Raw genomic sequence first — 27,298 nt, 5'->3', positions numbered from 1 at the left:
GTGTCTTGTTTTCATTGGTTCATTGTTTGAGTGTCTTGTTTATTAGTCTTGTCTTTTCATTGGGTCATGTTTTAGTAGTCATGTTATCTTGTTATTGGTTGTCATTGTCATGTGTTTGCCCATGTCCATGTATTTAAGCCCTCATGTTTGCCATTGTCTTTTGTCAGGTATTGTTGGTGTAACGTCGTGTCATTGTTCTTTCAAGTCAAGTCAAGTGAAGTCAAGTTGTTTATGTTTGTTTTGTACGCACGTTTGGATTTACGGTTTTGGATTTCACGTTGTAAATAAACTGCACTTGGGTTTTCTCTCTTCATCATCGTCTTTGTATGTATTGCAAGCGACGTTACAGAATACTTGACCTCCTAAATAAACCCAGCAGTTCAGCTTCTTCGTTTATGCCAGGGGAATCATCCCCTGGAGGATTATGTCAAGGAGTTTTGTAGACTTTAATGGATTTTAATGAGATCGTCCTCAAGGACTTTTTTTGGGCAGGCTTGAATGAGCCTGTCTATTCTATGATGCCTGGCGATTGGAAAACTTTCAATCTGGCTCAATACATGGATTTTGCCCTGCAACTGAGCGGTTCATCATTCACTGTAGGAGTGGCTGATGAGGAACTATGCACTCCTACAGTGACTGCCATGTCAAAGCAATCCACTGTCATGGTTGCCGAGCCAGGGTCCCACGCCATGGTCGCCGAGCCAGGGTCCCACGTCGTTTTCACCAAGCCAGAGTGCCACGTCATGACGCAGAGCTTGCGCCACTTTCTGCCTCGGATCCTGAGTGTGCTCCATGCCATGTCACAGCCACGCCTGAGTGTGCTCCATGCCATGTCACAGCCACGCCTGGGTCTGCTCCATGCCATGTCACAGCCACACCTCAGTCTGCTCCATGCCATGTCACAGCCACACCTCAGTCTGCTCCATGCCATGTCACAGCCAATCTTCAGTCTGCTCCATGCCATGTCTCAGGCCCACCTCTGCTCCACAGTCCAGGCATGCCTGCCACAGCCAATGAGCCAGCACCTGCGCCTGCCACAGCCAACGAGCCAATGCCCACGCTTGCCACGACCAACAAGCCCAGGCCTACTATGGCCAACAAACCAGTGTTGCAAACCTTGTCCTTCCCAGAGCCAGCATTGCAAGCATTGACCGTCCCAGAGACAACTCTCACTGAGCTATTAGACCTGGAGTTGGTTCCCGCCCTTGTGCCCACCCTGAGTACTCTTCCTCCTCCTAATCAGCCGGTTACCCCCAAGTCACCGGCTCGAACATCGCCCCCTGTGACATCGCAGACAAGGGGAACTTCCTACCCTCTGACTCTGCCTAGGCCCTCTGACTCCTGGACTCCACCTTGGCCCTCCGATTTCTTGACCTCACCACGACTCTATGTTCTCTTGACTCCACCGTGGTCCTCCAGCCTATTGGCTTCACTGGGGTTCCTCATCCCTCCAGCTCCTCCTCCAGGTGGTCTGTCGGTCACCTGGCTCTGCCTTGGCTCTCCGATCCTCCTGCTACGCCTTGGCTCTCTGATCCTTCGACTCCACCGGGGACCTCCACCCCTACGGCTCCGCCTTGGTCCTCAGCCCCACCGTCTCCGCCTCAGTCTTCCGATCCCCCAGCTTCACCTTGGACCTCCAAGCCTCCAGCACGGCCTTGGTCCTCCATGCTTCCGGCTCCACCCTGGCCCTTTGAGCCTTCGGCTACTTTCCGGGCTCCAAGTTCTCCAGTTTCGCCCCTCGAGCCTCTCATGGCTCCACCTTCCATGGCTCCGCCCCTCAAGCCTCTCATGGCTCCACCTTCCATGGCAATGCCTGCCATGGCTAGTCAGGCAGCCCCGTCTTGCCATGTCGCCACTGCCGCCCTGCCACGTCAAGTCGCCACGGCCGCCCTGCCATGTCTAGTCGCCATGGCCACCACCTCTGTACCCCTTGGGTCTCTGCCTCCACGTCCTGCCTTGCCAGGCCACATTCCACGTCCTACCTCTCCAGACCTGCCACCAGCTCCTCCCTGGTTTCCTGAGCCACGCCGGTCTCCAGATCCTCTGCCGGTCCCACCATGGCCTCCAGCCCCGTCTGGTCCCCTGTGTTTTCCAAGATTCCCCTCCCTACCCAGCTCCCTGATGGAACTTATTTTGTTCTGGGGTATCGGGAGCCGCCCCTATTGGAGGGGGGATATGTCACGGATAAATCTGTTTTTGTTTCACGTTTAAATTTATGAGTTCATGTCTTTTATTTTGATAGATTAGTTCCTGTTTTATAGTTGTGTTCATGTCATGTGATCCTGTTCCCTCATGTGATCTTGTCATGTGTTTCCCCTGTTCATGTGTCTTGCTTTCATTGGTTCATTGTTTGAGTGTCTTGCTTATTAGTCTTGTCTTTTCATTGGGTCATGTTTTAGTAGTCTTGTTATCTTGTTATTAGTTTAGTCTTGTTATTGGTTGTCATTGTCATGTGTTTGCCCATGTCCATGTATTTAAGCCCTCATGTTTGCCATTGTCTTTTGTCAGGTATTGTTGGTGTAACATCGTGTCATTGATCTTTCAAGTCAACTCAAGTCATTTATGTTTGTTTTGTTTTGTACTCGCGTTTTGATTTACGGTTTTGGATTTCACGTTGTAAGTAAACTGCACTTGGGTTTTCTCACTTCATCATCGTCTTCGTCTGCCTGTCATTGCAAACGACTATACAACTTGCACATAAATGCCATTTTAACTGCAATTCTTCCAAATTTGCCATTAATTTGATAAAGTTATGTTCGTTACTACAACTTTAGATCAAAATGTATTTAGGATTATAAAAGAAATGCATTCAGTCAGATAGTCAAAAGTCATATGAAACCCAACTTGTATGAATGCTGAAACAGCCTTTTGAAATGTATGTTTTTATCCTAGTAGGCTGGTCTCCAATGGCAAGAATCATTTCTAATAAACATGCTTCTATGGCCTGACCTCCAGCAATAAGATGCTGAATACAAATGACTCTTTTCATTTGCTATAGGTTTATAGAGGAAAATGGCTATTCAGCTGTGGTCTGGCACTTACTGTATACTGGCTGCCTGAATCAGATTCAATTCAGCTAACCCTACCTCAAAGGTCCACAACAGATTCAAAGTATTATCCCTGTGGTAAAGTTAGGTTTTCTACATTTTGACCTGATGTGTGAATTTTATCATGGGAAGGCGATGAACTGTAGGTGTGCGCGTTCTCTAGAGAGGGCGAATACAAACACGCGCATCAACATGTCAGGTTTAGCTCACGGGACTGAAATAGATGTGACTGGTAACCATGGTGACACCGGCGCCTGTCATATTTGGCGCCACTTCTTTAACAACATGAGGCAGGGAAGTGTGCTGAACGAAAGACGCACTTAAATGACTATGATAGGGTAAAACACTACTATCCTGCTTTATTCTATTTAAAACACAGTGTGTGATCACGGTACAATGTGTTAAAAATTAGGCAATCCTGTTAGCTTTAGAAATGAATTTAGCTCACAACGATTTGTTGTTTTGTGAAGGCGAATGTGGGCTGCCCATGTCATGCTTCATTTGGACTTAAAGAGTAAAACCGGATTTCCCAGCAAGGCCGCAAAAGGATAGTGTTCTGCTGTTTTTCAGTTGTTTTTCTATGTAAACATGGGCTGCGTTTTTCAGCATCTCGTGCAGGAGCGAAGCGATTTCAATCGACAGCATTTGTGGCATAGCAACATGGCCACATTAAGACTTCACTATACATGAACAGGTATAGTAAAGTAAAGAAAAGTAACACGTAGGCCTTTCACGTGACAGCACCGTCTACGTGCTGCTTTTGTAGCGTTCCGAACCTTTGGACAACACTTGATAAACACTAATGAAAAACTTTTTGAACAATTGAACGTGTTGAACTGGACGTGGTGCCCCTGAGCATGTGCCCAATTAACCATATGGTTAATCCGGCCTTGGTGGCATAATGTTGATTACCACAAAAAATGATCTTGATTTTTCCTTTCTTTAAAAAAAGCACAAATCTGGATTGTAGAAGGCACTTACAATGAAAGTGAATGGGGCCACGCGTAAATGTTAAAATACTCACTGTTTCAAAAGGATAGCCACAAGAACATGATTTTAGTGTGATAAATTCGCTTGCTTACCATTTATGTGTACAGTTATATCCAATTTTACAACTTCATTGCCATGACAACGAAATTCTGTAAACCCAAAAAGCCTGAAATGGTGGTAAAAAAATGTTTTCTTTTTTTTTTTTTACTTTACAGCTCAAATATTACAAAAGTTTTAACAGAAGAATTAATGGTGACATATATATATATATATATATATATAATTTTTTTTTTGTTGCTTTTTAAACCCTCCAAAAATTGGTCCCATTCACTTCCATTGGAAGTGCCTCACTGTAACTGTTTTTTTTTTTTTTTTTTTTTTTTTTTTTTTTTAAGTAAAGGAGGGACGAGTCGATTTTTTATTTTTTATTTTTTGTTTTGTGGTAAACAACATTATGCTACAAATGTTGAGCTTAACTTGTATTGAACACGGAATATTCCTTCAAATGCTTTATAAATTTAAAACATCTGTTCGTTTCTCGTCTCTTCTGTTCGTTTTGTTGCATTTAGCTTTTCTTTTTTTTTTTTTTTTTTTTTTTTTTTTTGGCGCAAAACGCGTTTGGCCTGAACGGCCCCTAACAAGTAAATTTGAGATTTCCAAACGTAAACCTTATATATATATATATATATATATATATATATATATATATATATATATATATATATATATATATATTATATAAAGTATAAAGTTAATTGAAATTGGCCTTGAGCCCATGAATCTCATTGCCAATAATGCGAAACTTGCTGGTCTCTATCCATGGTGCTGAAATGAAAACACCAAGCCTTTGGGAACTAATCTCTGTCTTTTTCTGTCGCACAACATTTAATCTGTGATACGTCAATCTGGCTAATTTTGGAGGCAGAGGAGAAGAGGGAGGCCCTGCTTATGCCAGGAAATGTATAAATGGTCGCGCACACAAACATGCTTGGCGCTCTGAGCTGGCACAGCTGTTTGGTTCGCTCGCGGAAATCAGTTTTTGACACTGCCAGGAGTGTGTAAATGCTGGGCATCATCTCAGAAATCATAGTCCTGAGCCCGAAATCTTTTTTTTTTTTTTTTTTTTTTCGGGCTTTTCTACAATTTGTAGAAAATAATGCAGAATAGGCTAATCCACAAAAGGCAGTGCATTACAGTCATTTTAACACAGGTGAAAAAACTAAACAATATGATAAAAGGCGCCAATATTTTAGAAATTCGACCGCCAAGTAATACGGTAGCCTACATTTGCCTTTAGTAAGGCTGAACTGACTGCCATGCAACGTGGCAACCCTTACACAATAATACAGATTTCAACTGACGCCACAAGTGTGCTTCTGTTTTCAGATCAGATTTCAGAGTTGGCATGATCTGCTAATACTTTAAAAACGTTTTATATGCATGACTAGAAAGTTTTATTTTTAAGCTTGCTGATTGGGTTTTGACACAAGAAGAGTCCTTAAAATGACTTGAACCCATCCGCTGTTACAGGTTTCTCTACGATGCCCTCACCTCAACTGAAAACTGTCTCCATCTAGTGGCATCGCCCCTGTGAATGTACTGTATCATTGGTGAAAATATAATTCAATAACCTGAGCTGAGAAAATATACGCAACTGAGTTCTATTGAAAATATATTTATAATAATAACTCAAAGAGAGCAACTGAATAACTTTATGCAATGCATTCAAAGGCTGTTTATCCTTTCCATTTAGAACTTAATCAAGTGCAATGAATTAACATTTCAACATTAAACACAGAGTGTACGCATACGGTAGTTTAACACAGTGAATGTGAATGGTGCACAATGTATTACTATAGGCTGTTTTACATTCATGTGTTAACCGATGCCCGTAACACGTGACACGCATCCAATGCGCCGTGAGCAGAGAGCAACTTGGGCTTCACCGCATACTCACAGATCTCTGTCGGAAGCGAAAGCAGCAAGTTCCACGGAATCATTTGTTGCTGGTTTACTTTGAACTCGGGCGCACTTTTAGTTTACGCTACAGCTAGACCCTGCAAAAGGATTAGCCTACAATTTGAAGAAGAAGAAGAAGAAAAAAAAAGAAGAAGAAAAAACGGAGAGTAGAGTGGGTTTTTTTTTTTTTTTTTTTTTTTTAGCGCTTTGAACACTAAACGCACACTGGACGGGGTGGTCTTGCTTTCCTGTGAAAGGACTACTGTGGCAGTTTTCTCCAAGAGCGCCAGTGTGAAACGCGTGAGCTGTGGCTGATTAAAAAAAGCATGTCCTTGGACCTGAATAATCTCCCTGACTTCTGAACTTGTTGCGTTTGCTTTGCACCGGCTACGGAGACGCATTTCGAATACTTGTGGGTGCTAATTTGTAACGACGGTAAAGCAAAAGGAAACCAAAGTGGACTATAACTGGAGATCTATATGTAAAAACCTCAATTTTTTATCAAAACGTATTTATGAGGAGGTAAGTTTTTCTATTCTTATTCCCAAGCACTGAACATGTAAATCCAATTCATACTGAAGCATTCATGCTTGAATGAAAAGCCGTTCCGTTTACGCATGCATACACCATTTCATACATTAACTATCACTATAATTCCACCTTGCCGTTCGAATTCAGTCACGCTTTGATCAGCAAAAATAATATGCATCGTAGCTATCGTTATGCAATCTTCTGCTGCATGTGAACAGTAGTCTTCTTTGAACTTTACATCGAGTGGCTGCGCATTGTGTCTCTCCAGATGTCCTTTCCCTGCGTGGCGGATCTGTGAGCGCAAAACGGAGCATCGACTCTGCTTCAGTTGCACCGGGTCGCGCACATTGGGTCAGCATGGCAGCTGGAGTCGCAGCGTGGCTACCATTCGCGCGCGCCGCGGCCATAGGATGGATGCCCGTGGCGAACGCGCCGATGCCGCCTCCACCACGGGAGAAGAGGCGAGGTCAGGACGGGCTGATAATCTTGAACGTCAGCGGCTCAAAGTTTCAAACTTGGCGGAATACTTTGGAGAGGTACCCCGACACCTTACTAGGAAGCACCGAACGCGACTTCTTTTACCACGAGGAGACCAACGAGTACTTTTTCGACCGCGACCCGGACATCTTCAGACACATCCTCAACTTTTACCGCACCGGGAAACTGCACTACCCTCGCCACGAGTGCATCTCCGCGTATGACGAGGAGCTGGCCTTCTTTGGCATCATTCCCGAGATCATTGGTGACTGTTGCTATGAGGAGTACAAAGATCGCAGGCGGGAGAATGCTGAGAGAATTCAAGACGATGAAGAGAACGAAAACAACAACGATTTGGCGCCGCCGGATATGTCGTTCCGCGAGTCCATGTGGCGCGCTTTTGAGAACCCTCACACGAGCACCATGGCGCTGGTGTTTTATTACGTCACGGGCTTCTTCATAGCCATCTCCGTTATGGCCAACGTGGTGGAGACTGTCCCGTGCGGCAACGCACCAAACAGGCTCAAAGAGATCTCGTGTGGAGAGCGCTACGCGCTAGCATTCTTCTGTTTGGATACGGCCTGCGTTATGATCTTCACCGTCGAGTACCTGCTCCGTCTGATCGCCGCGCCCAGCAGGTACAAGTTCGTCAAAAGCGTCATGAGCATCATTGACGTGGTGGCCATCATGCCTTACTACATCGGCCTGGTCATGACGGACAACGAGGACGTGAGTGGGGCCTTCGTCACCCTCAGGGTCTTCAGAGTCTTCCGAATTTTCAAATTTTCGCGGCACTCTGCGGGTCTGCGAATCCTGGGGTACACGCTTAAGAGCTGCGCGTCTGAGCTGGGCTTCCTGCTGTTCTCGCTCACCATGGCCATCATCATCTTCGCCACCGTCATGTTCTACGCAGAAAAGGGCTCGACCTCCAGCAAGTTCACAAGCATACCGGCGGCTTTCTGGTACACCATCGTCACCATGACAACGCTTGGGTGAGTTGAAGTTGTTGTTTCACTATACTGCGCAAACCTCTGAATTAGTTTGTTTGTGCGCATGACCATCTGTCAACACTGCTTAAGACTGCTTCAAAGCAGGGTTTTTTTTTTCTTTTACACCAAAGCATCCCGAAAAGCAGAGAGCTAAAAATTGCAAACATCAAGAGCAGGGAGAGATCAATAAAAGTGAATAAATATAAATAAAAAAATATATGGCAAACACAGAACGTTCCCCTGACATTAGTGAATGATTCCAATTTGGTTATTTTTGCGGGAACCAACTCCCAACATTCTAGGAACGTTCTTTTAGCGTTTTATGTTTTATAACTATAAACTAACCTTCCCTGAACGTTGTAGGTAGGTTTTTGTTGACAACCTTATTGGAACTTATAAAGAACGTATCAAAATAGATCAGAACAAGACATGTCATGAAGGCTGGTTATTGATGTAGTGCTGCAGTTTGGTTTGCAGAGAGGTGCGAGGAATTTAAAGGTTAAATGGGTAGTTCTCTCAAAAATGAAAATTATCTTATAATTTACTCACCCTCATGCCATTCCAGATGTGTATGACTTTCTTCTGCTGAACACAAACAGAGATTTTTAGAAGAATATCTCAGATCTGTAGGTCCTCGCAATGCAAGTGAATTGATACCAAATGTTGAAGCTCAAAAACCACATAAATGCAGTGCAAAAGTAACCTATACAACTCCAGTGGTTAAATCCATGTCTTCAGAAGCAATATGATAGGTGTGGGTGAGAAACAGTTCAATATTTAAGTTTTTTTTTTTTTTTTTACTATAAATTCTCCTTCCTACCCAGTAGGTAGCAATATGCACAAAGAATGCAAATCACCAAAAACAAAAGAAGAATGTGAAAGTGAAAGAGGAGATTGATAATATTGATATGTTCAGTATTGATATGTTTTTCACCCACACCTATCATATCACTTCAGAAGACTTGGATTTAACCACTGGAGTCTTATGGATTACTTTTACGCTGCCTTTATGTGGTTTTGGAGCCTCACAATTTTCCTTCACTTGTATTGTGAGGACCTACAGATCTGAGATATTTTTCTACAAATATTTGTGTTCGTTAAAAGAAAATGTAATAAACATCTTGGATGGCATGAGGGTGAGTAAATGATGAGATAATTTTCATTTTTGGCTTAAAGCTTTGTTCTGGAAACCTAGAAAATGTTAGTTGGGCCCTCTATCTCCCTACATTTTCTCTCTCTCTCTCTCTCTCTCTCTCTCTCTCTCTCTCTCTCTCTCACTCATACACACACACACACACACACACACACACAAACATGTTGGTGCAGCTATCATTATGAGGACTCTCCAAAGACATAATGATTTTTATACTGTACAAACTATAGATTTTATCCCCTAACCCTACCCCTAAACCTAACCCTCACAAAAAACATTCTGCATTTTTACATTTTCAAAAAACATAATTTAGTACGTTTTTGTTAAGCAATTTAAATTATGAGGACACTAGAAATGTCCTCATAAACCACATTTATAGCATAATACCCTTGTAATTACCAGTTTGTAACCTAAAAAAAAAAGTCCTCGTAAACCGCCCAAACCCACCCCCACACACACACACACACACACACACACACACACACACACACACAATCAAAAACTCCATTAACATCTTTACACTGTTATCTAGCAGCAGGAACAAGTGTAATGTTTAATTTCCATCCAGTCAATGAACACACAGAGAAACTGGGGCAAAAAGGCTGATTTCTTGTGACATGAAGCACTGAAGGGGATAAAAATAATACAGCCCCCATTGGTGTGTTATTCATTCATTAATCCCTTCACTCAACACCTCAGCGTGGCATCTCCAAGCCTCCAACCTGCGTTCAGCACGTCAAACGGGCGCTCTCCATGGTGCTGAAGCTGCATGTTGAGGTCACCCCGTGCTGCACTCTGCACTGCTCTGGAGATGGACGTGGGGTTGCTGGCGGGCAGATACAGTCCTGAATCACTCTTGTGGGGATAAATCAAACCACATGCTCCAATACACACCCAGTGCTTTGATCGGCACGCCTTTGAAGTGCATTACTGTGTGTGTCATAACGCGCCCTGCGAGTAGCAATCTGATGCCTGTGCCTGGCTGATAGGATGCACATAATCTGAAGTAAATTTGATTTGGCTTTCGATTTAGAATTTTTTAGTTTTAAGTTTGGATCAGTTTTACACACAAGTTCAACAATTCAGTGCGGTTCAGTATCTGCCTCCTGCTTTTTTATTTGTTATCTATTGTTTGCATATGTTTTTTTGACATATTCAGTGATTAGAATCTTTACTTTTCACTGTGTGAGTAATGTTTTCCTTGACAGAAGAAATTTGAGAAATTCAGTGGGAAAATGTAGGCAATGCAATGAAAGTGAATGGTGATTGCGGCTGTCAGTCCCTTAAATTCTGAAGGTAAGTAAAACATTTTTGGGTGAATTTTACCTTTAATAATAAGAAAATATGAGGTTGTCGGAGCTATGGCAAAGTGGATAGTGTACATGCTTGAGATATATAGGAGTTTTTGTTCTTACTGGGTTGCAGGTTCGAATCCGACCTGTGTCATGTCCTGCTCCCATTCCCTCTGGTCTACACTGTCCTGTAAAGAAAGTATGAGGTTTGGAGATAGGAGTGAAAGAGATGAAAGTGTGTGTGTGAGAGAGAGAAATTCATATCTGAAGTGTATTGCCCCGTTTTATTGTGAGCAATTTGTGTTGTGTAGTTTTTCGCCTGTCAAATCGGATGACATCAATAAGAAAATGAAATTATGGGCTCACACTCAGTGCTGTCTTAATGGTGGAGTGGTGTGTGTGAGTAAGTGTTAGGGTGAGATGATGACTTGTCGAAGCCAGCTGGTTATGAACTATGTCTTCCAAACAGACCCGCAGCTGCAGGGCTTCAGTGATGCGGCCCATATACCCGTCTCCTCTCTCTGCAGGCAAGCATGCTGTTCCTCATTTCAGATTTTATTGTATTGCCTCAGTGAGCCCATCAAGAAGAGTTTGCAGGGTGCTGGGGGCAGGCACAACAGCAGAGATCTGACCTGGTAAAGTCAAGTTCACCCTATGATGAGCGAAAGCCAAGGCTGAGAAATGAGAAATTGGGGTGTCTTGACATGATTTCATGTTTGATTGACTACATTTTGATATCTATGTAAACATAGACACCACACAGTCTAACTTCCCTTCCTTTTAAAGGAAAAATTCACCCAAAAATAAAAATTCTGTCCAAAAAAATAATTTACTCTCCCTCATGTTGTTCCAAAGCTGTATGACTTTCTCTCTTCCATTAAACACAAAATGTAAATATTTGAAGAATATCCTGCTCGCTTTTATCCATATAATGTAAGTGAATGGGGACTGGGTCTGTCAAGCTCCAAAATGGCAAAAACAACACCATGAAAGAATCATAAAAGGGCTGCATATGACTTGTGTGTTGTATTTTAAGTTCTCTGAAGCCATATGATAGCTTTGCATGAAATTGATGTCGTTATTCACTGATAATCTTCTTCTCCACTGAATCTCTGAAATAAGATAAAAAAGTTGTGTAGACTATAAAAATGGCCATGCCAATGACGTCAAATGCCATTCGTTCTTGCGTATCTCTTTGAGCATCTAATGATGCACATTTCTTTTTTGAGAGCTGCAGTGGAAGGGAAGATTTTTAGTGAATAATGACTTTAAATTCAGTCTGTTTCTCACACAAAACTATCGTAAGGCTTCCGAAGATGTATGAAGTCGTATGGACCACTTTTATGATACTTTTATGATGCTTTTGAGTTTTGAGCTTGAAAGCTCCAGACTCATTTCACTTTAATTCAATCTGGTCTCATCACATTATTATACCTACATTTTTGTAAAATTATTTTTATGTGGCTCGTTGTACGTATCCCAATAGTTTCTTGGTGAAATGAACACACGAGGCACTAAAACAATGATGACTTTTATTCCCTTTCACAAAAATCATGAATAATACGGCAGATTATCCATTCATGAACACTTTTCGCCCTGTTCCTCACACAATGCTGTCTTATGACATCAAAACACTTTTGCTATAGTCTGTGAGTTTTAAGGCGATACACCGTAACATTTGCACTTTAGGGCTGTGCCGATACATTCAAATATGTGCTGTTTAGCCGAAAGTGTCATAAAAGCATCACAAAATGATGCGGTTGCTTTAGCAATTTGCTTTTTATGACACTATCTTTTAGGGTTAGGTTTAAGGTTTAGGGTAGGAAGGTAGGTTTTGTTGATTTAAAACTCGATAGAGCATTAACCTTCAAAATCTCTTCTTTTTGGGAAGACATTTAACTCTTTTTTAGTGCCATACAGTGGACATTGCTAAACAACTTTACCTGCTCTGATTGAACGTAGCCTGAACGTAGCCTGACTCTCTAAATGTGTGCATCACTTTGTAATGCCTCATTTCCTACACTGGAGGAGGTGGATGACAGGGGTAGATCCATGGCTCGGAGAGCAGGGGGAGGGATTTCAGTGAGGTGGCTGCTTTAGACAATGTGAACCAGGTTTTGAGCTTAGATTACTTATAATGAAGCTCCGTGCTCCAAAGAGCAAATTAAGTTAAGAATATTTCAAATATTGGTGTGGTTTCACTGAGATAAAAGCCAGCATTAAAGCTGCGAGAAAGTCACGGTTGCTACTAGATTATATTCAGCCCTCTGGCACCTTCAATCTGTCCGTGTGAGAGAATGACTGAGAATTTTAATCACGCGGAACTCTACATAAGATACCAGAGCGTCTTAAAACGGCTGTAGCCTTGCACAAAATCCCAAAGATTTGGATATACCCAGCAGGGACTGCTTAACTTCTCAGGTCTCATTCTGATCTAGATGTTGTGAGTTCTTTTATCTCTCGCCATTCTTAAAGTATGCGCAGAGCTTTACTCTGTTTGCGTGAGATAACCAGTGCTCCGTTTTGTCGCATATCTCCTGGTTGGAATAATATCGTGATGACAAGAACAGGAAAATTACAAGCTGGTACCACAGATGTTCTTTTAAACCTGCCTCAAAAAAGCAATCACCTGAGTATTGAAGCATTAGTGCAATTCAGAGCATAACTTATGGACTCAATTAGCAAATCGATTGAACAGATTTCAGAGATAAATCTAATTGCTTGCATTCTTTTTGGTTAAAGGAATCATATCACAATATTTTTCCATTTATACATTTTTTTTCTCTCTGAGTTCCACTTTTTTTTTTTTTTTTTTTTGTTTGTCATATTGTAGTTTTTCATGCCCATTTTTCACCCTCTATCTGACCCTTAGAATTAAACAATCTGCTTATTGCTGCTGTGCCTTTAACCTTCTAAGGTATACATTACAGTTGTGGCCAAAAATATTGGCACCCTTGGTAAATATGAACAAAGAAGGCTGTGAAAAATATGTTTTTTATTGATTATCCTTTTGATCTTTTATTCAAAATTTTCACAAAAATCTATCCTCTAATGGATATGAAACATTTGCAAACACAACTCAAGTTTTAACAGAAGACCAATATTTTTGTCAAATATATGTGTGGCACAATTATTGTCACTGTTTTATTCAATATTTTGTGCAACCTCCCTTTGCCAAGATAACAGCTCTGAGTCTTCTCCTATAATGCCTAATGAGGTTGGAGAACACATGGCAAGGGATCTGAGACCATTCCTCCATACAGAATCTCTACAGATCCTTCAAATTCCGAGGTCCATGCTGGTGGACTCTGCTCTTCAGTTCATCCCACAGGCTTTCTATGGGGTTCAGGTCAGGGGACTGGAATGGCCATGGCAGAACCTTGATTTTGTGGTCAGTGAACCATTTTTGTGTTGATTTTGATGTTCATTTTGGATCATTGTCCTGCTGGAAGATCCAACCAGGGCCCATTTTAAGCTTTCTGGCTGAGGCAGTCAGGTTTAGGTTTTTTATCTGTTGGTATTTGATAGAGTCCACGATGCCATGTATCCGAACAAGATGTCCAGGACCTCTGGCATAAAAATAGCTCCACAACGTTAAAGATCCACCACCCTATTTAACCGTGGGCATGAGGTACTTTTCCATATGGCTACCTCTCTGTGTGTGCCAAACCCATCTCTGGTGTTTGCTGCCAAAAAGCTCTATTTTTGTTTTATCTGATCATAGAACCCGTTTCCATTTGAAATTCCAGTAGCATCTGGCAAACTGAAAACACTTGTGTTTGTTGTTGGATGAGAGCAGAGGCTTTTTTTAAAACCCTACCAAACAACTTTTTGTAATGTAGGTGACATCTAATTGTAGTTTCTGAGACTTTCTGACCCCAAGACCCAACTAATTTCTGCAATTCCCTAGCAGTGATACTTGGAGACCTCACCATACGTGGAGACAATATAGACACTCATTCTCTTCCAGGCCGATTCTTAACATCTCCAGTTGATTGGAACTTCTTAATTATTGCCCTGATTTTGGAAATGGGTATTTACAATGCTTTAACTATTTTCTTATAGCCACTTCCCATTTGGTGAAGCTCAGCAACCTTTTGTGGCACATCAAATTATGTTCTTTGGTCTTACCCATTGTGATGATGACTAAGGGAATTTGGCTTGTGTGTTACCTCATATTTATACCCCTGTGAATCAGGAAGCCATGGCTGAACAATTTCATGTTCCTAGTCACCCAGGTGTTTCTGAAAAATGTAATATATGAATCTTATTTGCTCATATTTACCAAGGGTGCCAAACTGTATGTTTTAACAATTGGATATTTTCCTCATTAGATTATTTGACATAAAATAGCTCAAATAACAAAAGCAACCGCTTAAAGGGAAAGTGCACCTAAAAATGAAAATTCTCTCATCATTTACTCACCCTCATGCCATCCCATATGTGTATGACTTTCTTTCTTCTGCTGAACACAAACAAAGACTTTTAGAAGAATATTTCCACTCTTTAGTTCCTCACAATGCAAGTGAATGGACACCAAATATTTTTTCTTAAAGACTGTAAATATCTCCTCCAATTAAATTCATGTTTCTGTTGAAAAGAACCATGTAATTTTTTTCTGAACATAAGAAATGTTTAATTTTTTAATCCAAAAGACAATTATATTACTATAAACACTTACTAATAAATAAACAACTGAAGTCAGCTTTAAACAATACAGTATATTGGTATAAAAATTTATAAAATTTCACTATGTACACAGTTCCACTGGCAATGTTCATAGTTTATTAGTTTTAAAACTGTTAGAAAAAACGTTGATCTGTATACAGAACAATCTATTAATCGTTTTGGGTAGACTTTCACAAGCTTCTCACAATAAGTTGCTGGAATTTTGGCCCATTCCTCCAGACAGAGCTGGTGTAACTGAGTCAGGTTTGTAGGCCTCTGTAAGGGGGTTTAGAGGAAAGGAGGAGGCGAGAACCGGCTTGACAACTTAAATAATAATTTGTTAACCAAAAACCCAACCAAAAACACACAACTAAAAACACAGCACAGCTGTCTGTAATTCTCTCTCTCTCGAACTGTCGTCCCCGGCCGCCTTTATCCCTCGCGCGCCCCATCAGGCTGATTGGGGACCGGGTGTGTCTCATTCCAGCCCGGCCCCGCCCTCCTCAGCTCTACACTCCTCCCGGCGTTGCCTCAGGCCGGGGAGCCCCCGGCATGACGTACATCCCCCCCCCCACCCTTTCTCTCCGGGTGGGGGGGGGGGCGTGCCTTATGCCCCGACTGCCGGCGGGTCCTCCCCGCCTTCCTCGACCTGGGAGGAGACAGGAGGGGAAAAAACAACAACACAAAATGGCGAGGGAAAGGCCAACACGGAGCGGCAGAGAGAGAGAGAGGAGAGAGAGAAAAAGAAACTCACCGGTTCTCTGATGCACCGTCGCGTGGTCCTCGATCACTACTCCACCCTCTCAGGCGGACTGCAACCGCTCCTCCCCGGGCAGACCGGAGTCAGACCTCCGACCCCCAGCGGACAGAACGCCCCTCTGCGTTCCCGGCGTCCCGTGGGGACTCTCCTCCGCCCCTGGCAGCGGCCCTACCACTCCAGGTGGTCGGGGAGTCGCTTCCCTCCTCCCCCCCGCGGACGGCGGTCTTCTCTCGACCCCTCCGCGTTCCCGGGGGACGGCAGGGCACTCCTCCGCCCCCGGCAGCGGCTCCCTCGCTCCAGACGGTCGGGGAGTCCCGTCCCCACTCGCCTCGCGGACGGCGGCCGTTCCCCGCGTCCGGGTGGTCGGGCTACTCTGTCCCCTGTCGGACGGCAGCGGCGCTCCCCTGGGTGGACGGCAGTGTCGAGGATCCTGCGACGGGAATCCCTCCTCCTTCCTGGGTTTCGGCACCAGTGTAAGGGGGTTCAGAGGAAAGGAAGAGGCGAGAACCGGCTTGACAACTTAAATAATAATTTATTAACTAAAAACACAGCACAGCTGCCTGCAATTCTCTCTCTCTCGAACTGTCGTCCCCGGCCGCCTTTATCCCTCGCGCGCCCCATCAGGCTGATTAGGGACCGGGTGTGTCTCATTCCAGCCCGGCCCCGCCCTCCTCGGCTCTACAGCCTCCTTACTTGCACATGCTTTTTCTGTTCTGCCAACAAATTTTCTATCAGATTGAGGTCAGTGCTTTGTGATGGCCACTCCAGTACCTTGACTTTGTTGTCCTTAAGCCATTTTGCCACAAATTTGGAGGTATGTTTGGGGTCATTGTCCATTTGGAAGACCCATTTGCGACCGAGCTTTAACTTCCTGGCTGATGTCTTCAGATGTTGCTTCAATATATCCACATAATTTTCCTTCCTCACGATGCCATCTATTTTGTGAAGTGCACCAGTCCCTCCTGCAGCAAAGAACCCCCACAACATGATGCTACCACCCCCATGCTTCACGGTTGGGATGGTGTTCTTTGGCTTGCAAACCTCAACCTTTTACCTCCAAACATAATGATGGTCATTATGGCCAAATAGTTAAATTTGTTTCATCAGACCAAAGGACATTTCTCCAAAAAGTAAGATCTTTGTCCCCATGTGCACTTGCAAACTGTAGTCTGACTTTTTTATGGTGGTTTTGGAGCAGTGGCTTCTTCCTTGCTGAGCAGCCTTTCAGGTTATGTCAATATAGGACTTGTTTTACTGTGGATATAGATACTTGTCTACCTATTTCCTCCAGCATCTTCACAAGGTCCTTTGCTGTTGTTCTGGGATTGATTTGCACTTTTCGCTCTAAACTACATTCACCTCTAGGAGACAGAATGTGTCTCCTTCCTGAGCGGTATGATGGCTGCGTGGTCCCATGGTGTTTATACTTGCGTACTATTGTTTGTACAGATGAACGTGGTACCTTCAGGCATTTGGAAATTGCTCCCAAGGATGAACCAGACTTGTGGAGGTCCAAAGTCTTGGCTGATTTATTTTGATTTTCCAATGATGTCAAGAAAAGAGGCACTGAGTTTGAAGGTAGGCCTTAAAATACATCCACAGGTACACCTCCAATTGACTCCAATTAGAAAATTAGCCTATCAGAAGCTAATTGGCTAATTACCTAAAGGCTTGACATCATTTTCTGGAATTTTCCAAGCTGCTTAAAGGCACAGTTAACTTGGTGTATGTAAACTTCTGACCCACTGGAATTGTGATATAGTCAATTAAAAGTCAAACAATCTGTCTGTAAACAATTGTTGGAAAAATTACTTGCATCATGCACAAAGTAGATGTCCTAAACGACTTGCCAAAACTATAGTTTGCTAATATGAAATCTGTGGAGTGGTTAAAAAATGTGTTTTAATGACTTCAACCTAAGTGTATGTAAACTTCTGACTTTAACTGTATATATATACACTGGCGGCCAAAAGTTTGGAATAATGTACAGATTTTGCTATTTTGGAAGGAAATTGGTACTTTAATTCACCAAAGTGGCATTCAACTGATCACAACGTATTGTCAGGACATTACTGATGTAAAAAAACAGACCATCACTATTTGAAATTTTTTTTTTTTGATCAAATCTAGACAGGTCCTATTAACACCTTATCTTTGAGTAATCATGCTAAATTGCTAATTTGGTACTAGAAAATCACTTGTCATTATTTCAAACACAGTTGAAAACTATTTGGTTCATTAAATGAAGCTTAACATTGTCTTTGTGTTTGTTTTTGAGTTGCCACAGTATGCAATAGACTGGCATGTCTTAAGGTCAATATTAGGTCAAAAATGGCAAAAAAGAAACTCATCAGTCAATCATTGTTTTTAGGAATGAAGGCTATACAATGCTTAAAATTGCCAAAAACTGAAGGTTTCATACAAAGGTGTATACTACAGTCTTCAAAGACAAAGGACAACTGGCTCTAACAAGGACAGAAAGAGATGTGGAAGGCCAGATATACAACTAACAAAGAGGATCAGCACATCAGAGTCTCTAGTTTGAGAAATAGATGCCTCACATGTCCTCAGCTGACAGCTTCATTGAATTCTACCCGCTCAACACCAGTTTAATTTACAACAGTAAAGAGAAGACTCAGGAGTGCAGGCCTTATGGGAAGAATTCCAAAGAAAAAGCCACTTTTGAAACAGAAAATCAAAAAGAAAAGGTTAGAGTTAGAGGCAAAGAAACACAGACTTTGGACAACAGATAATTGGAAAAGAGTGTTATGGATCTTAACCCCATTGAGCTTTTGTGGGATCAGCTAGACTGTAAGGTGCATGAGAAGTGCCCGACAAGACAGCCACATCTATGGCATGTGCTACAGGAAGCGTGGGGTGAAATGTCACCTGAGTATCTGGACAAACCGACTGCTAGAATGCCAAGGATCTGCAAAGCTGTCATTGCTGCACGTGGAGGATTTTTTTATGAGAACTCTTTGAAGTAGTTTAAGATGTTCTGAACTCTTTTTTTCAAATTGTAATAGTAATTTTTAAATTTTTTGTGAATAAAAGTACCAAAGAGCAAAATCTGTACATTATTCCAAACTTTTGGCCACCAGTGTGTGTGTGTGTGTGTGTGTGTGTGTGTGTGTGTGTGTGTATATATATATATATATATATATATATATATATATATATATATATATAAAATTGTTGTGTATGTACTACATTTATATCTGTGACTTCACAAAGTTGCAGGGCAACTCAGATTCAATGAATGTTTTTCTTGAATGGGAGAACATTTTTGAGTTTTGAAAGTGACAGTGTGTTTTTATAGTACATCTAGATATTTTATCTTAAAAGATCAAGAAATAATTGATTCCTTAACATGAGTATGTGATCTGGTGTCAATGTCCAGACCTCGTGGAGTTCTCGAATGGGAATATGCAGAGGGGAGGGAGGGAGAGGGACAGGATGTGACTTTGGTTCACAGCATGAATGGCCTCCTCTTCATTGGCCTCTATCACCTCTTTAATGGACTCATTTTCTGGCATAGGCTGATTCTGCCTGGCTTAATTAAATCAGCAGCATTTTAATTGGCTTATGCACTGTCAAATGGGATCTATTAAGTGAGCAGCTGTCAGAGCTGAAGACATACAGATACGGGAGAGAGGTGAAGAGGGGTAAATAAATCAGCATTAAAGTACTCGGGTACAATGAGAATGTCTTGTAAATGAAATGCCCTGTGATCCTCTACAATACCCATCATTCTTTTCACAGAAATACACTTTTCCCTGTTCGTTTTTTTACTTTCTGCCCATCCTCCAGTCTGTTTTCTGCCTCTTGCTGCTCCCCCTCTCCTTTGGGGTTATGAAGGCTCATAAAGAGTTCTTCTAAGAGGTTGTAAAGAGATTGATGGAGTAACATGGAGAATCTATTAAAGTCCCCTCTCATCAGGTCAGTTAAGGCCAAAGACTTCAATACCCGCAAGCTACATCTCCCTTCCCATAGGATATGCTTACCTTGTGGGGATTTTGCAGATTAATCTATGATATTCATTATGGCCACTGTAGGTTAAGCAATAGGCTTAATTTCCTCTAAGGAATCGCAAGGGATAGGATCACAAGTTTACAGTTCATTCAAAGAGGCTTTGGTGTGGTTTTCAACAGACTGAACAGTCTTACTCAGAGCAGGGCGAGAGGTTGTTTCCTGGTAGGTCATGCTGATAAGGTTGTGCTGAGGTCAGGCTATGGTACAAGATGTGAAAGGAACTCATTATTACGTCTGTAAAAGCATGCCGGTGTGGGGTTACCCTCAGTATCACACCCTGACCAGGGGTTGCACAGTTAGAGCACGGCCCTGGAGAAATGCAGTAATGCAGGTTTTCATATTGATGATCCTAGTCCTCTCAGGTGTGTTGACACAACTAGGAGACCACAAAGGCCCTGTCCCAAATGCTGCCTGAAGCCATTGTAGTCCTCCAAGGATTCCAGACTTTGGTGATGTAATGCCATACAGACTGTTGGATAGTCGTTCGCTGTGGGTTCCACATCAGTGCGGGCCTGGCACAAGGCGCATTGAGAGCACAAAGCGGCCACAAATGGTGGGCACTCATGAGCACATTTCAGAATCCTAAAATCTCATCACACTTATGGTCTTTTGGACTTCACAGACATGTGTACAGGCTAGGGGATACTTCATTTTTCCTCATGCCGTTTTGTTTCGCACAAGGCCGAGCACTTAGCGAGCCCATATGGACACATTTGATGCATGCACAGTTCAACTGCTTTACAGTATGGCACTCTTTTAGTACAGTCAACATCAGGCACTTGCAGTGATGACATGCATGCACATGGACAGTCCATGCGTACTGCGCTGAAGGCAAATTTTGCATCATGCACACTGTGCGTGATGTAATTGTAGGCCCTATGAAATCCGTTTTTCTATTAAATTTCATTTGATTCTTTTCTGTTTTCCTTATAAATTTCCTGTGTTACATGTTTTAACTTATTTTTTGTCATGGAAAGTGTGTCTAACATTGATGAAAAACTCAATCAGCTTGAGTTTCATTGCATTTCACACAATGAAAGTTAATGGTGTCTAGGCTGTCATTCTGCCTAACAACTCCTTTTGTGGTTCAAGAAAGAAAGAAAGTCATGGGTTTGGAACAACATTAGAGGGAGTAGATGACAACAGAATTTTCAGTTTTTGGTGAATCATCCTTTTAATGCCTCTTTTTACCTACAAGCACTTTTGTGGGGCTGATTACACCCTTTAAGGGCTACAGTCTGAGGAATCACTGTTTAAGTTTATGCTTTTTGACCACAAAGAACCTCCTCTGGCTTGTCATGTGCTTGTTTGCCCACAATTTCCCTCATACTGTACAACCCCAATTCCCCCCAAAAAGTTGGGACAATATGAAAAATGCTAATATAAACAAAAAGGAGTGATTTGTAAATGATATTGACCCTTTGCTATATCGAAAGCACTACACATTATATTATGTTTTTCCTTGAGAATTTTTTTTTTTTTTTTAAATGTACAGTTGTTTCAAATTAGTTGATTTCGACATGCTCCAAAAAAGTTGATTCAGGCAATTTAAGACTAATAACAATTTGTCGAGTTCAAATAACAAGGCGATGTGAAACAGGAAATGTTAAACAGGTGAGGCAATTGTGTCATGGTACTGTAATACTGTATGAGGAGTCTCCAAAAACAGCCTAGACCTTCAAGAGCAAGAATCGTTCAAGACTTGTCAATTTGCCAAGAGATGCTTCAGCAAATAATCCAGCACTTTGAGAACAATGTTCCCCAAAGACAAATTGGAAGGATTTTGGGCATTTCACCCTCTACAGTGCACAATATATTTAAAAGATTCAAGGAAATCTCGGTGCGAAAAGGGCAAACCACTTCTGAATGTTCCCTCAGACATCACTGTCTTAAAAAATATCATTCATCTTTAATGGATATCATGAACACGGGCTTGGGATTACTTTAGTAAACCTTTGTTTGTCAAAACCACTCACTGCTGCATCCACAGATGCAAGTTAAGATTTTACTATGCAAAGCAGAAGCCCTACATCAACACTGTCCAGAAGCACTGCCAGTTTCTCTGGGCTCGGTCTCATCTTAGATGGAAAGTAGAACATTGGAACTGTGTTTTTTGGTCCAAGGAATCTATCTTTAGCATCAGATCCAAAAGACAGTGTCTGTATGGGCCAGGGGTGTGTCAGTGCCCATGGCATGGGTAACTCGCACATTGTGAGAACACCATGAATGCAGACAGATATGTATAAATTTTGGAGCAACATATTCTGCCATCCAGCACCGTCTTTTCCAAGGACAGCACTGCATTTTCCAGCAGGACAACTTCAAACCACATACTACCCAGATTACAGGTGTATGGCTGTGTAAGCAGAGAGTGTGGGTGCTAGAATGGCCTACCTGCAGTCCTGATCTGTCTTCATTTGAGAATGTGTATTGCATTGTGAAGCACACCATACAGCAACGAAGACCCCATACAATTGTGCAGTTAAAGACCTACATAATTGATGAATGGGGGAAAATTCCACTTTCTAAACTTAACAAACTTGTGTCTTCAGTGCCCAAATGCTTAATAAGTGTTATTGGAAAAAATGGTGATGTTTCACAGTGGAAAACACTCGATTGTCCCAACTTTTTTGGAGCGTGTTGCAATCATCTGATTTGAAATTACCGTATATTCCATAATGTGTAGTTGTAGTGCTTTCAATATAGCAAAAGGTGAATATAATTTACAAATCACTCATTTAAAAAAAAAATAATAATTTTATTAGCTTTTTTCATACTGTCCCAACTTTTTTGGAATTGGGGTTGTAGGTCAGAATTATGATTTTCACGTTCCACCAAGGCAATAACTATTTCATATAATGGTCGCAGAGGAAAAAGGGAAAAAATGATAGTGTTTTGACAAGTTTGTTTATCCTGCACAGATGTACATGACAGGTTTCATAGCTCAAATAGGAGCATGAGAGAAAAGCTGTATTTGAAAGATTTACACTCTGGCACAACCACAGGGAAATAAAGAGCCCAGAATGAGGTAATTAAAGGCTCTTTGTCATGTGGAATAACCCCTGTGGTTTTGCTGTAAAGGAGCTAACACTATTCATCCATCCATTTCATACTTGCGCTATTACTCCACACCGAGAGGCTAATTGGACTAGCGTCTCTCTGCCTTCTTCCTTCCCTACCATCATTTTTCTCCCTTATCACTCATTCTTTCCTTTACTTAGTCATCTCTTCCCACCTTCTCTTTAATTACGCGGTTTCTCCTTCATGTACCTTCTCTCTCTCTGTCTTTGTTCTGGATTTAGCTGCTCTGTGATGGTTGAAATGGCCATAAAATGTGAAATGAAAGTGGAACATGCGCTCCTTGAACGAAAGAACTCCTTAGATGAATGACTTTAAACAGTTGAAAGAAAAAATGGAGGGAGGGGTTTCGTTGTCCTCTTCCAATTAAGTCTATGTTGTTGTTTTTATTTTTTATTTTATTTTGGTTCTTTAATTACTTACTTGGCCTGTCTAGAAAAAAAGCAGTGGAAGCTGTATTTTTAGTGGCATTTGAAGCGCTTTAGCTTAAACTCATGCACATGTCTCTGCACACTTCAAAACATTCTAAATTATAATAGGCCGCATGTTCAAGAGGAATACATTTCAAATACTTAAGAACTACAGGACTCATGGCTCTGAGAAAGAGTGAACTTGACACTTCAAAAGTATACATTTTGTGCCCATTGTAATTAATTTAGCTTTGAAAGAGATCCTGGATTGAGATGCTGGAAGGAAATCACATCCTCATCCAGATACTCACTGAGGCCACATCCACACTAATCCATTTTTCAGTTGAAAACTCAGTCTTCAGTTTTCTAACATCATTGTTTTCCAAAGTATGTGTTAATGGAGAGCGTTTTCGAAATGCTTCATTTTTGGTTAAGAAAAATTATGTTCCAGTGTGAATGAGAGGTGTAAACATTGTGAAATCAATGCATTCTGAAAGGAAAACGGATTAGTTTGAACTTCAAATGCAAGGCAGAGAACAAGAATCATAAATAAGGGGTCCTGAGAGTGTTTAAATGTGTGCAGGGCGACAAGCGTCTGTCTTGTAGTACATTTGTCTTAGCATGCAGGTGGGTGATATTTAAACTGTAGATTTACTTGGGATAGAACTGCGATTTCCATTGGTTAGCACCTGCACTCAGCCAATCTCAACACACAGTCCATTTTTTCTGGCCAGGGTAATCTCTTTAATGTGCCTTTAAATTCTCTAGTGGAGTACATGCACTCCCACATTTGAAAGATTAACTTTTTTTTTATTCTGTCAATCAGAACCATAAACTTTAAATTATTTTCTTCTCCACCACCAATTTCTCCCCCCCTCTCTCTCTCTCTCTCTCTCTCTTTCTGTCTCTTTATCTTCTTCAGGTCGTGACTGATTTGATTACTGTGTAATTAGGATTGTGGATTGCTTTTTTTTTTCTTCTATTATTCTGTGTGTGTGTGTGTGTGTGTGTGTGCGCTCTGGTTAGTGCTGGACTAATTGAAGTAATGCATTCATCTTCATTGCTCTGTCTTTGTCCGTTTCTTTCTTTCTCTCACTCGCTATCTCATGCCCTCTCTTATTTGTCACCCCCCAGTAATTCATTTTAAGAAAGTAATTTAAAAATTAATAGAAACCTTGAGAAGCCCTGGATGAATATGATGATTCCAACCCCCCCATTGCCTAGAAAGAGAAACAGAGAGCGTGTGTATGTTTGTGTTTTGGGAGGAAATAATGAGTTGGCTGAAATTCTAAAGGGAACTGGAGTGTTTTGCTAATGTCTGCTAATACCATACAAGAGGTTCATAAATAGCAGAAATAGACTGAAGTAGGGTGGTGAATATAAATTTTAGCTTTCATATGGAGATTTCCTGTGATAGATGGAGTGAGACAGACATCTCATCATCACAGCTCCTTTGAATGGTACTTAAAGGGATAGTTCACTTAAAAAGAAAATTCTGTCATAATTTTTCACCCGTCATGTCATTCCAAACCTTATGTGGAGCTCTAAAAAGGACAAAAAAGGCACCATAGAATTAGTCCATACGTCTCACTTGCTATATTCTAAGTCTTCTGAAGCTAAACGATAAATATGTGTGAGGAACAGGCCAAAATTAAGCCATTATTCACTGATAATTTAGTTCACATCTAGCCCGCATTCACACACAGATTTAAATTTGCCGCGTCAATGTCTTTGACATAGAAATGGAATTGATTCTCGAGTATAGTTACCAAAAATGGCAGTTTTGATTGTGGATGAAAATGCGGGCTAGACAAAAGCTTTGGCTGAAAGGAAGATTATCAGTGAATAGCGACTTAAATTTTGGACATATGAACAACTTATATAGTGGTTTTATTTAATTTTTTTCCCGACATGGTAATTATATCTTCCACAAATTCTACGATTGTATTCCACAGTAAAAATAGCAGCATACGGGTTTGGAATGACATGAGAATGAGTAAATAGTGACATAATTTTCATTTTTGCTTGAATTATGCCTTTAAAGAGTAGTCTGGAGTTGGAATTTTGTCAGTGTATATTAAATAAGTCTCACTAGCTACAGAGAAGATGACCTGCAAACACTAATCTCTGATCAACCTTTAACAGCTCACAGCTGCACTCACACAGCATGCAGAAAGAGAGGAGAAAGACGAAGTGAGAATCAATGAGTCTGCAGTACCCTGCACCTGTGTATGTGTTTTTGTTTCTGAGCTCACTCTTTAGACCATTTAACTTGACCCATTTTCACAAATTGTTTTCACACAAAGCCACAGATGTTGATTTAATGACCTTGTAGGCTGACGATAACAAGGGAGTTAATAAATAATGATTAAAAAACAGTATTCCTGTTTGAACATGAATCTTTCATACACATGCATTATTAACATTTTGCTAAGGCAGGCATCACTTACGTTTTCACATACTTCGTCAAATTGGCTAGCCTGTTGAAGTTTAAATATACAGATGTATAATTTGTCAACATTATTAACATTTTTGGACAGTACACTATATAGTAAATGTGAACAAATGTAAGCAAAGTGATGGCCTAGTTTGATTTCCAGATTAGAGAGTGTGGTCATAGCCACTTCCGGTTTTGCTGGCCCCAAGTACAGAGACTGCTGAAAATTGCATTTTAAATTAGGTGTTTACAGGAAGGAGGAATTTAAATCTATTGTAGCATTGCAGTGAAGACACATGAGGCTGATCTCATAAACAGTGTCTTTATTTAGGGCTGTTGTTAGCTTTAAATGTGTCCCCACACTCCCCATAATTCATTCAATACATTCAGAAATAACTCTTAATGCAGACATTGCAACCCAGTCAAATCCATAACACATAAATAATTCTAGGCTTGGATACAGACTTGGTTAGCTATACAATTTTAAGTTGGATATGCAACTGCAGAGTAAATAATGTCATACAAAATCCTTTGCTGGACAACCACCAACAATTTAAAAAGTTGCAATTTTTGTCAGCGCCTTACTTCTGTTTACACATATATGCAACTATACTCTCTTTTTGGTTATTCACTATATTACTCTTTACAGTAAGGTTTAATCCATAAAACATTGGTTAATGCATTCAGATTAATGCATTATGAACAAACGATAAAAACATTTTACAGCATTAATCTACACATGAGTTTAAGATTTATTTAAATATGTTACTGTTCATTGTTAATTACTGTTCGTTCATAATATATTACCTAATGTTAATGTATCCTACTTAAAATGTTATAAATGTATTACTATACATAGAAATGAACATTAACCAAAATTACTAAATGCTGCAAAACTGTTGTACGTTGTTATTTTATGTTAGCTATTGCATTTACTTATGTTCATGTATTGAACCTTATTGTTATGTGTAACTCACAATTTGAACACTATTTACTTCATACCATTGGTCAGCTCATCACTGCGTGGTACGCAACAATGTAAAGAGCATATTATCTCCTGTCGATAGAACAATCTCATCCCTTTCTTTACTTTTTAACACTCTCGTGCTGGTTTTAGCCAAGTCTTTAAAAAGTCTCCTCTGGAAGTCTCCCCTCACAGCAACAATAAAGCACCACTCACACCGCAATCACACCGTGTGATCTCACTTATTTTTAATAAACGCACATACAGCCGGAAGTAAGCATGCACACACTCGTATTGCAAATGCTCACTTGTGCCATCTTGTGCACCGAGCCAAACGTGAAGCTTGAGGAGAGGGTTGCTAATACTTTTCTAAATAATTTGATTTCCCAAAGACCAACAGACTTAAATTGAAGGAGGGACCCGAGCCATATCTACATTTTACATTTACATTTATTCATTTAGCAGACGCTTTTATCCAAAGCGACTTACAATTGAGGAGAACAATAGAAGC

General features: G+C 41.1%; 1 protein-coding gene across 4 annotated transcripts in view; it reads left to right on the top strand.

The window, feature by feature from the left end:
* The first annotated feature begins 5,968 nt into the window (after positions 1-5,968).
* The window catches only part of LOC127435482 (potassium voltage-gated channel subfamily D member 2-like), a 192,644-nt gene continuing 171,314 nt past the window's right edge, over positions 5,969-27,298 (top strand). Inside the window, exons 1-2 of one of the 4 annotated variants that reach the window (XM_051689023.1) lie at positions 5,969-6,518; positions 6,796-7,996. In XM_051689023.1, the coding sequence (XP_051544983.1) occupies positions 6,885-7,996 (1,112 nt within the window). In that variant the 5' untranslated portion in view covers positions 5,969-6,518; positions 6,796-6,884. The remainder of the gene's footprint in view (positions 6,519-6,795; positions 7,997-27,298) is intronic. The other 3 variants (XM_051689025.1, XM_051689022.1, XM_051689024.1) reach the window with 3 other exon arrangements.

The sequence above is a fragment of the Myxocyprinus asiaticus genome, chromosome 45 (assembly GCF_019703515.2).
Source record: "Myxocyprinus asiaticus isolate MX2 ecotype Aquarium Trade chromosome 45, UBuf_Myxa_2, whole genome shotgun sequence".
NCBI lineage: Eukaryota > Metazoa > Chordata > Actinopteri > Cypriniformes > Catostomidae > Myxocyprinus > Myxocyprinus asiaticus.
Note: the sequence above shows the minus strand (reverse complement) of the source record. Positions and strands in the feature narration are given on the sequence as shown.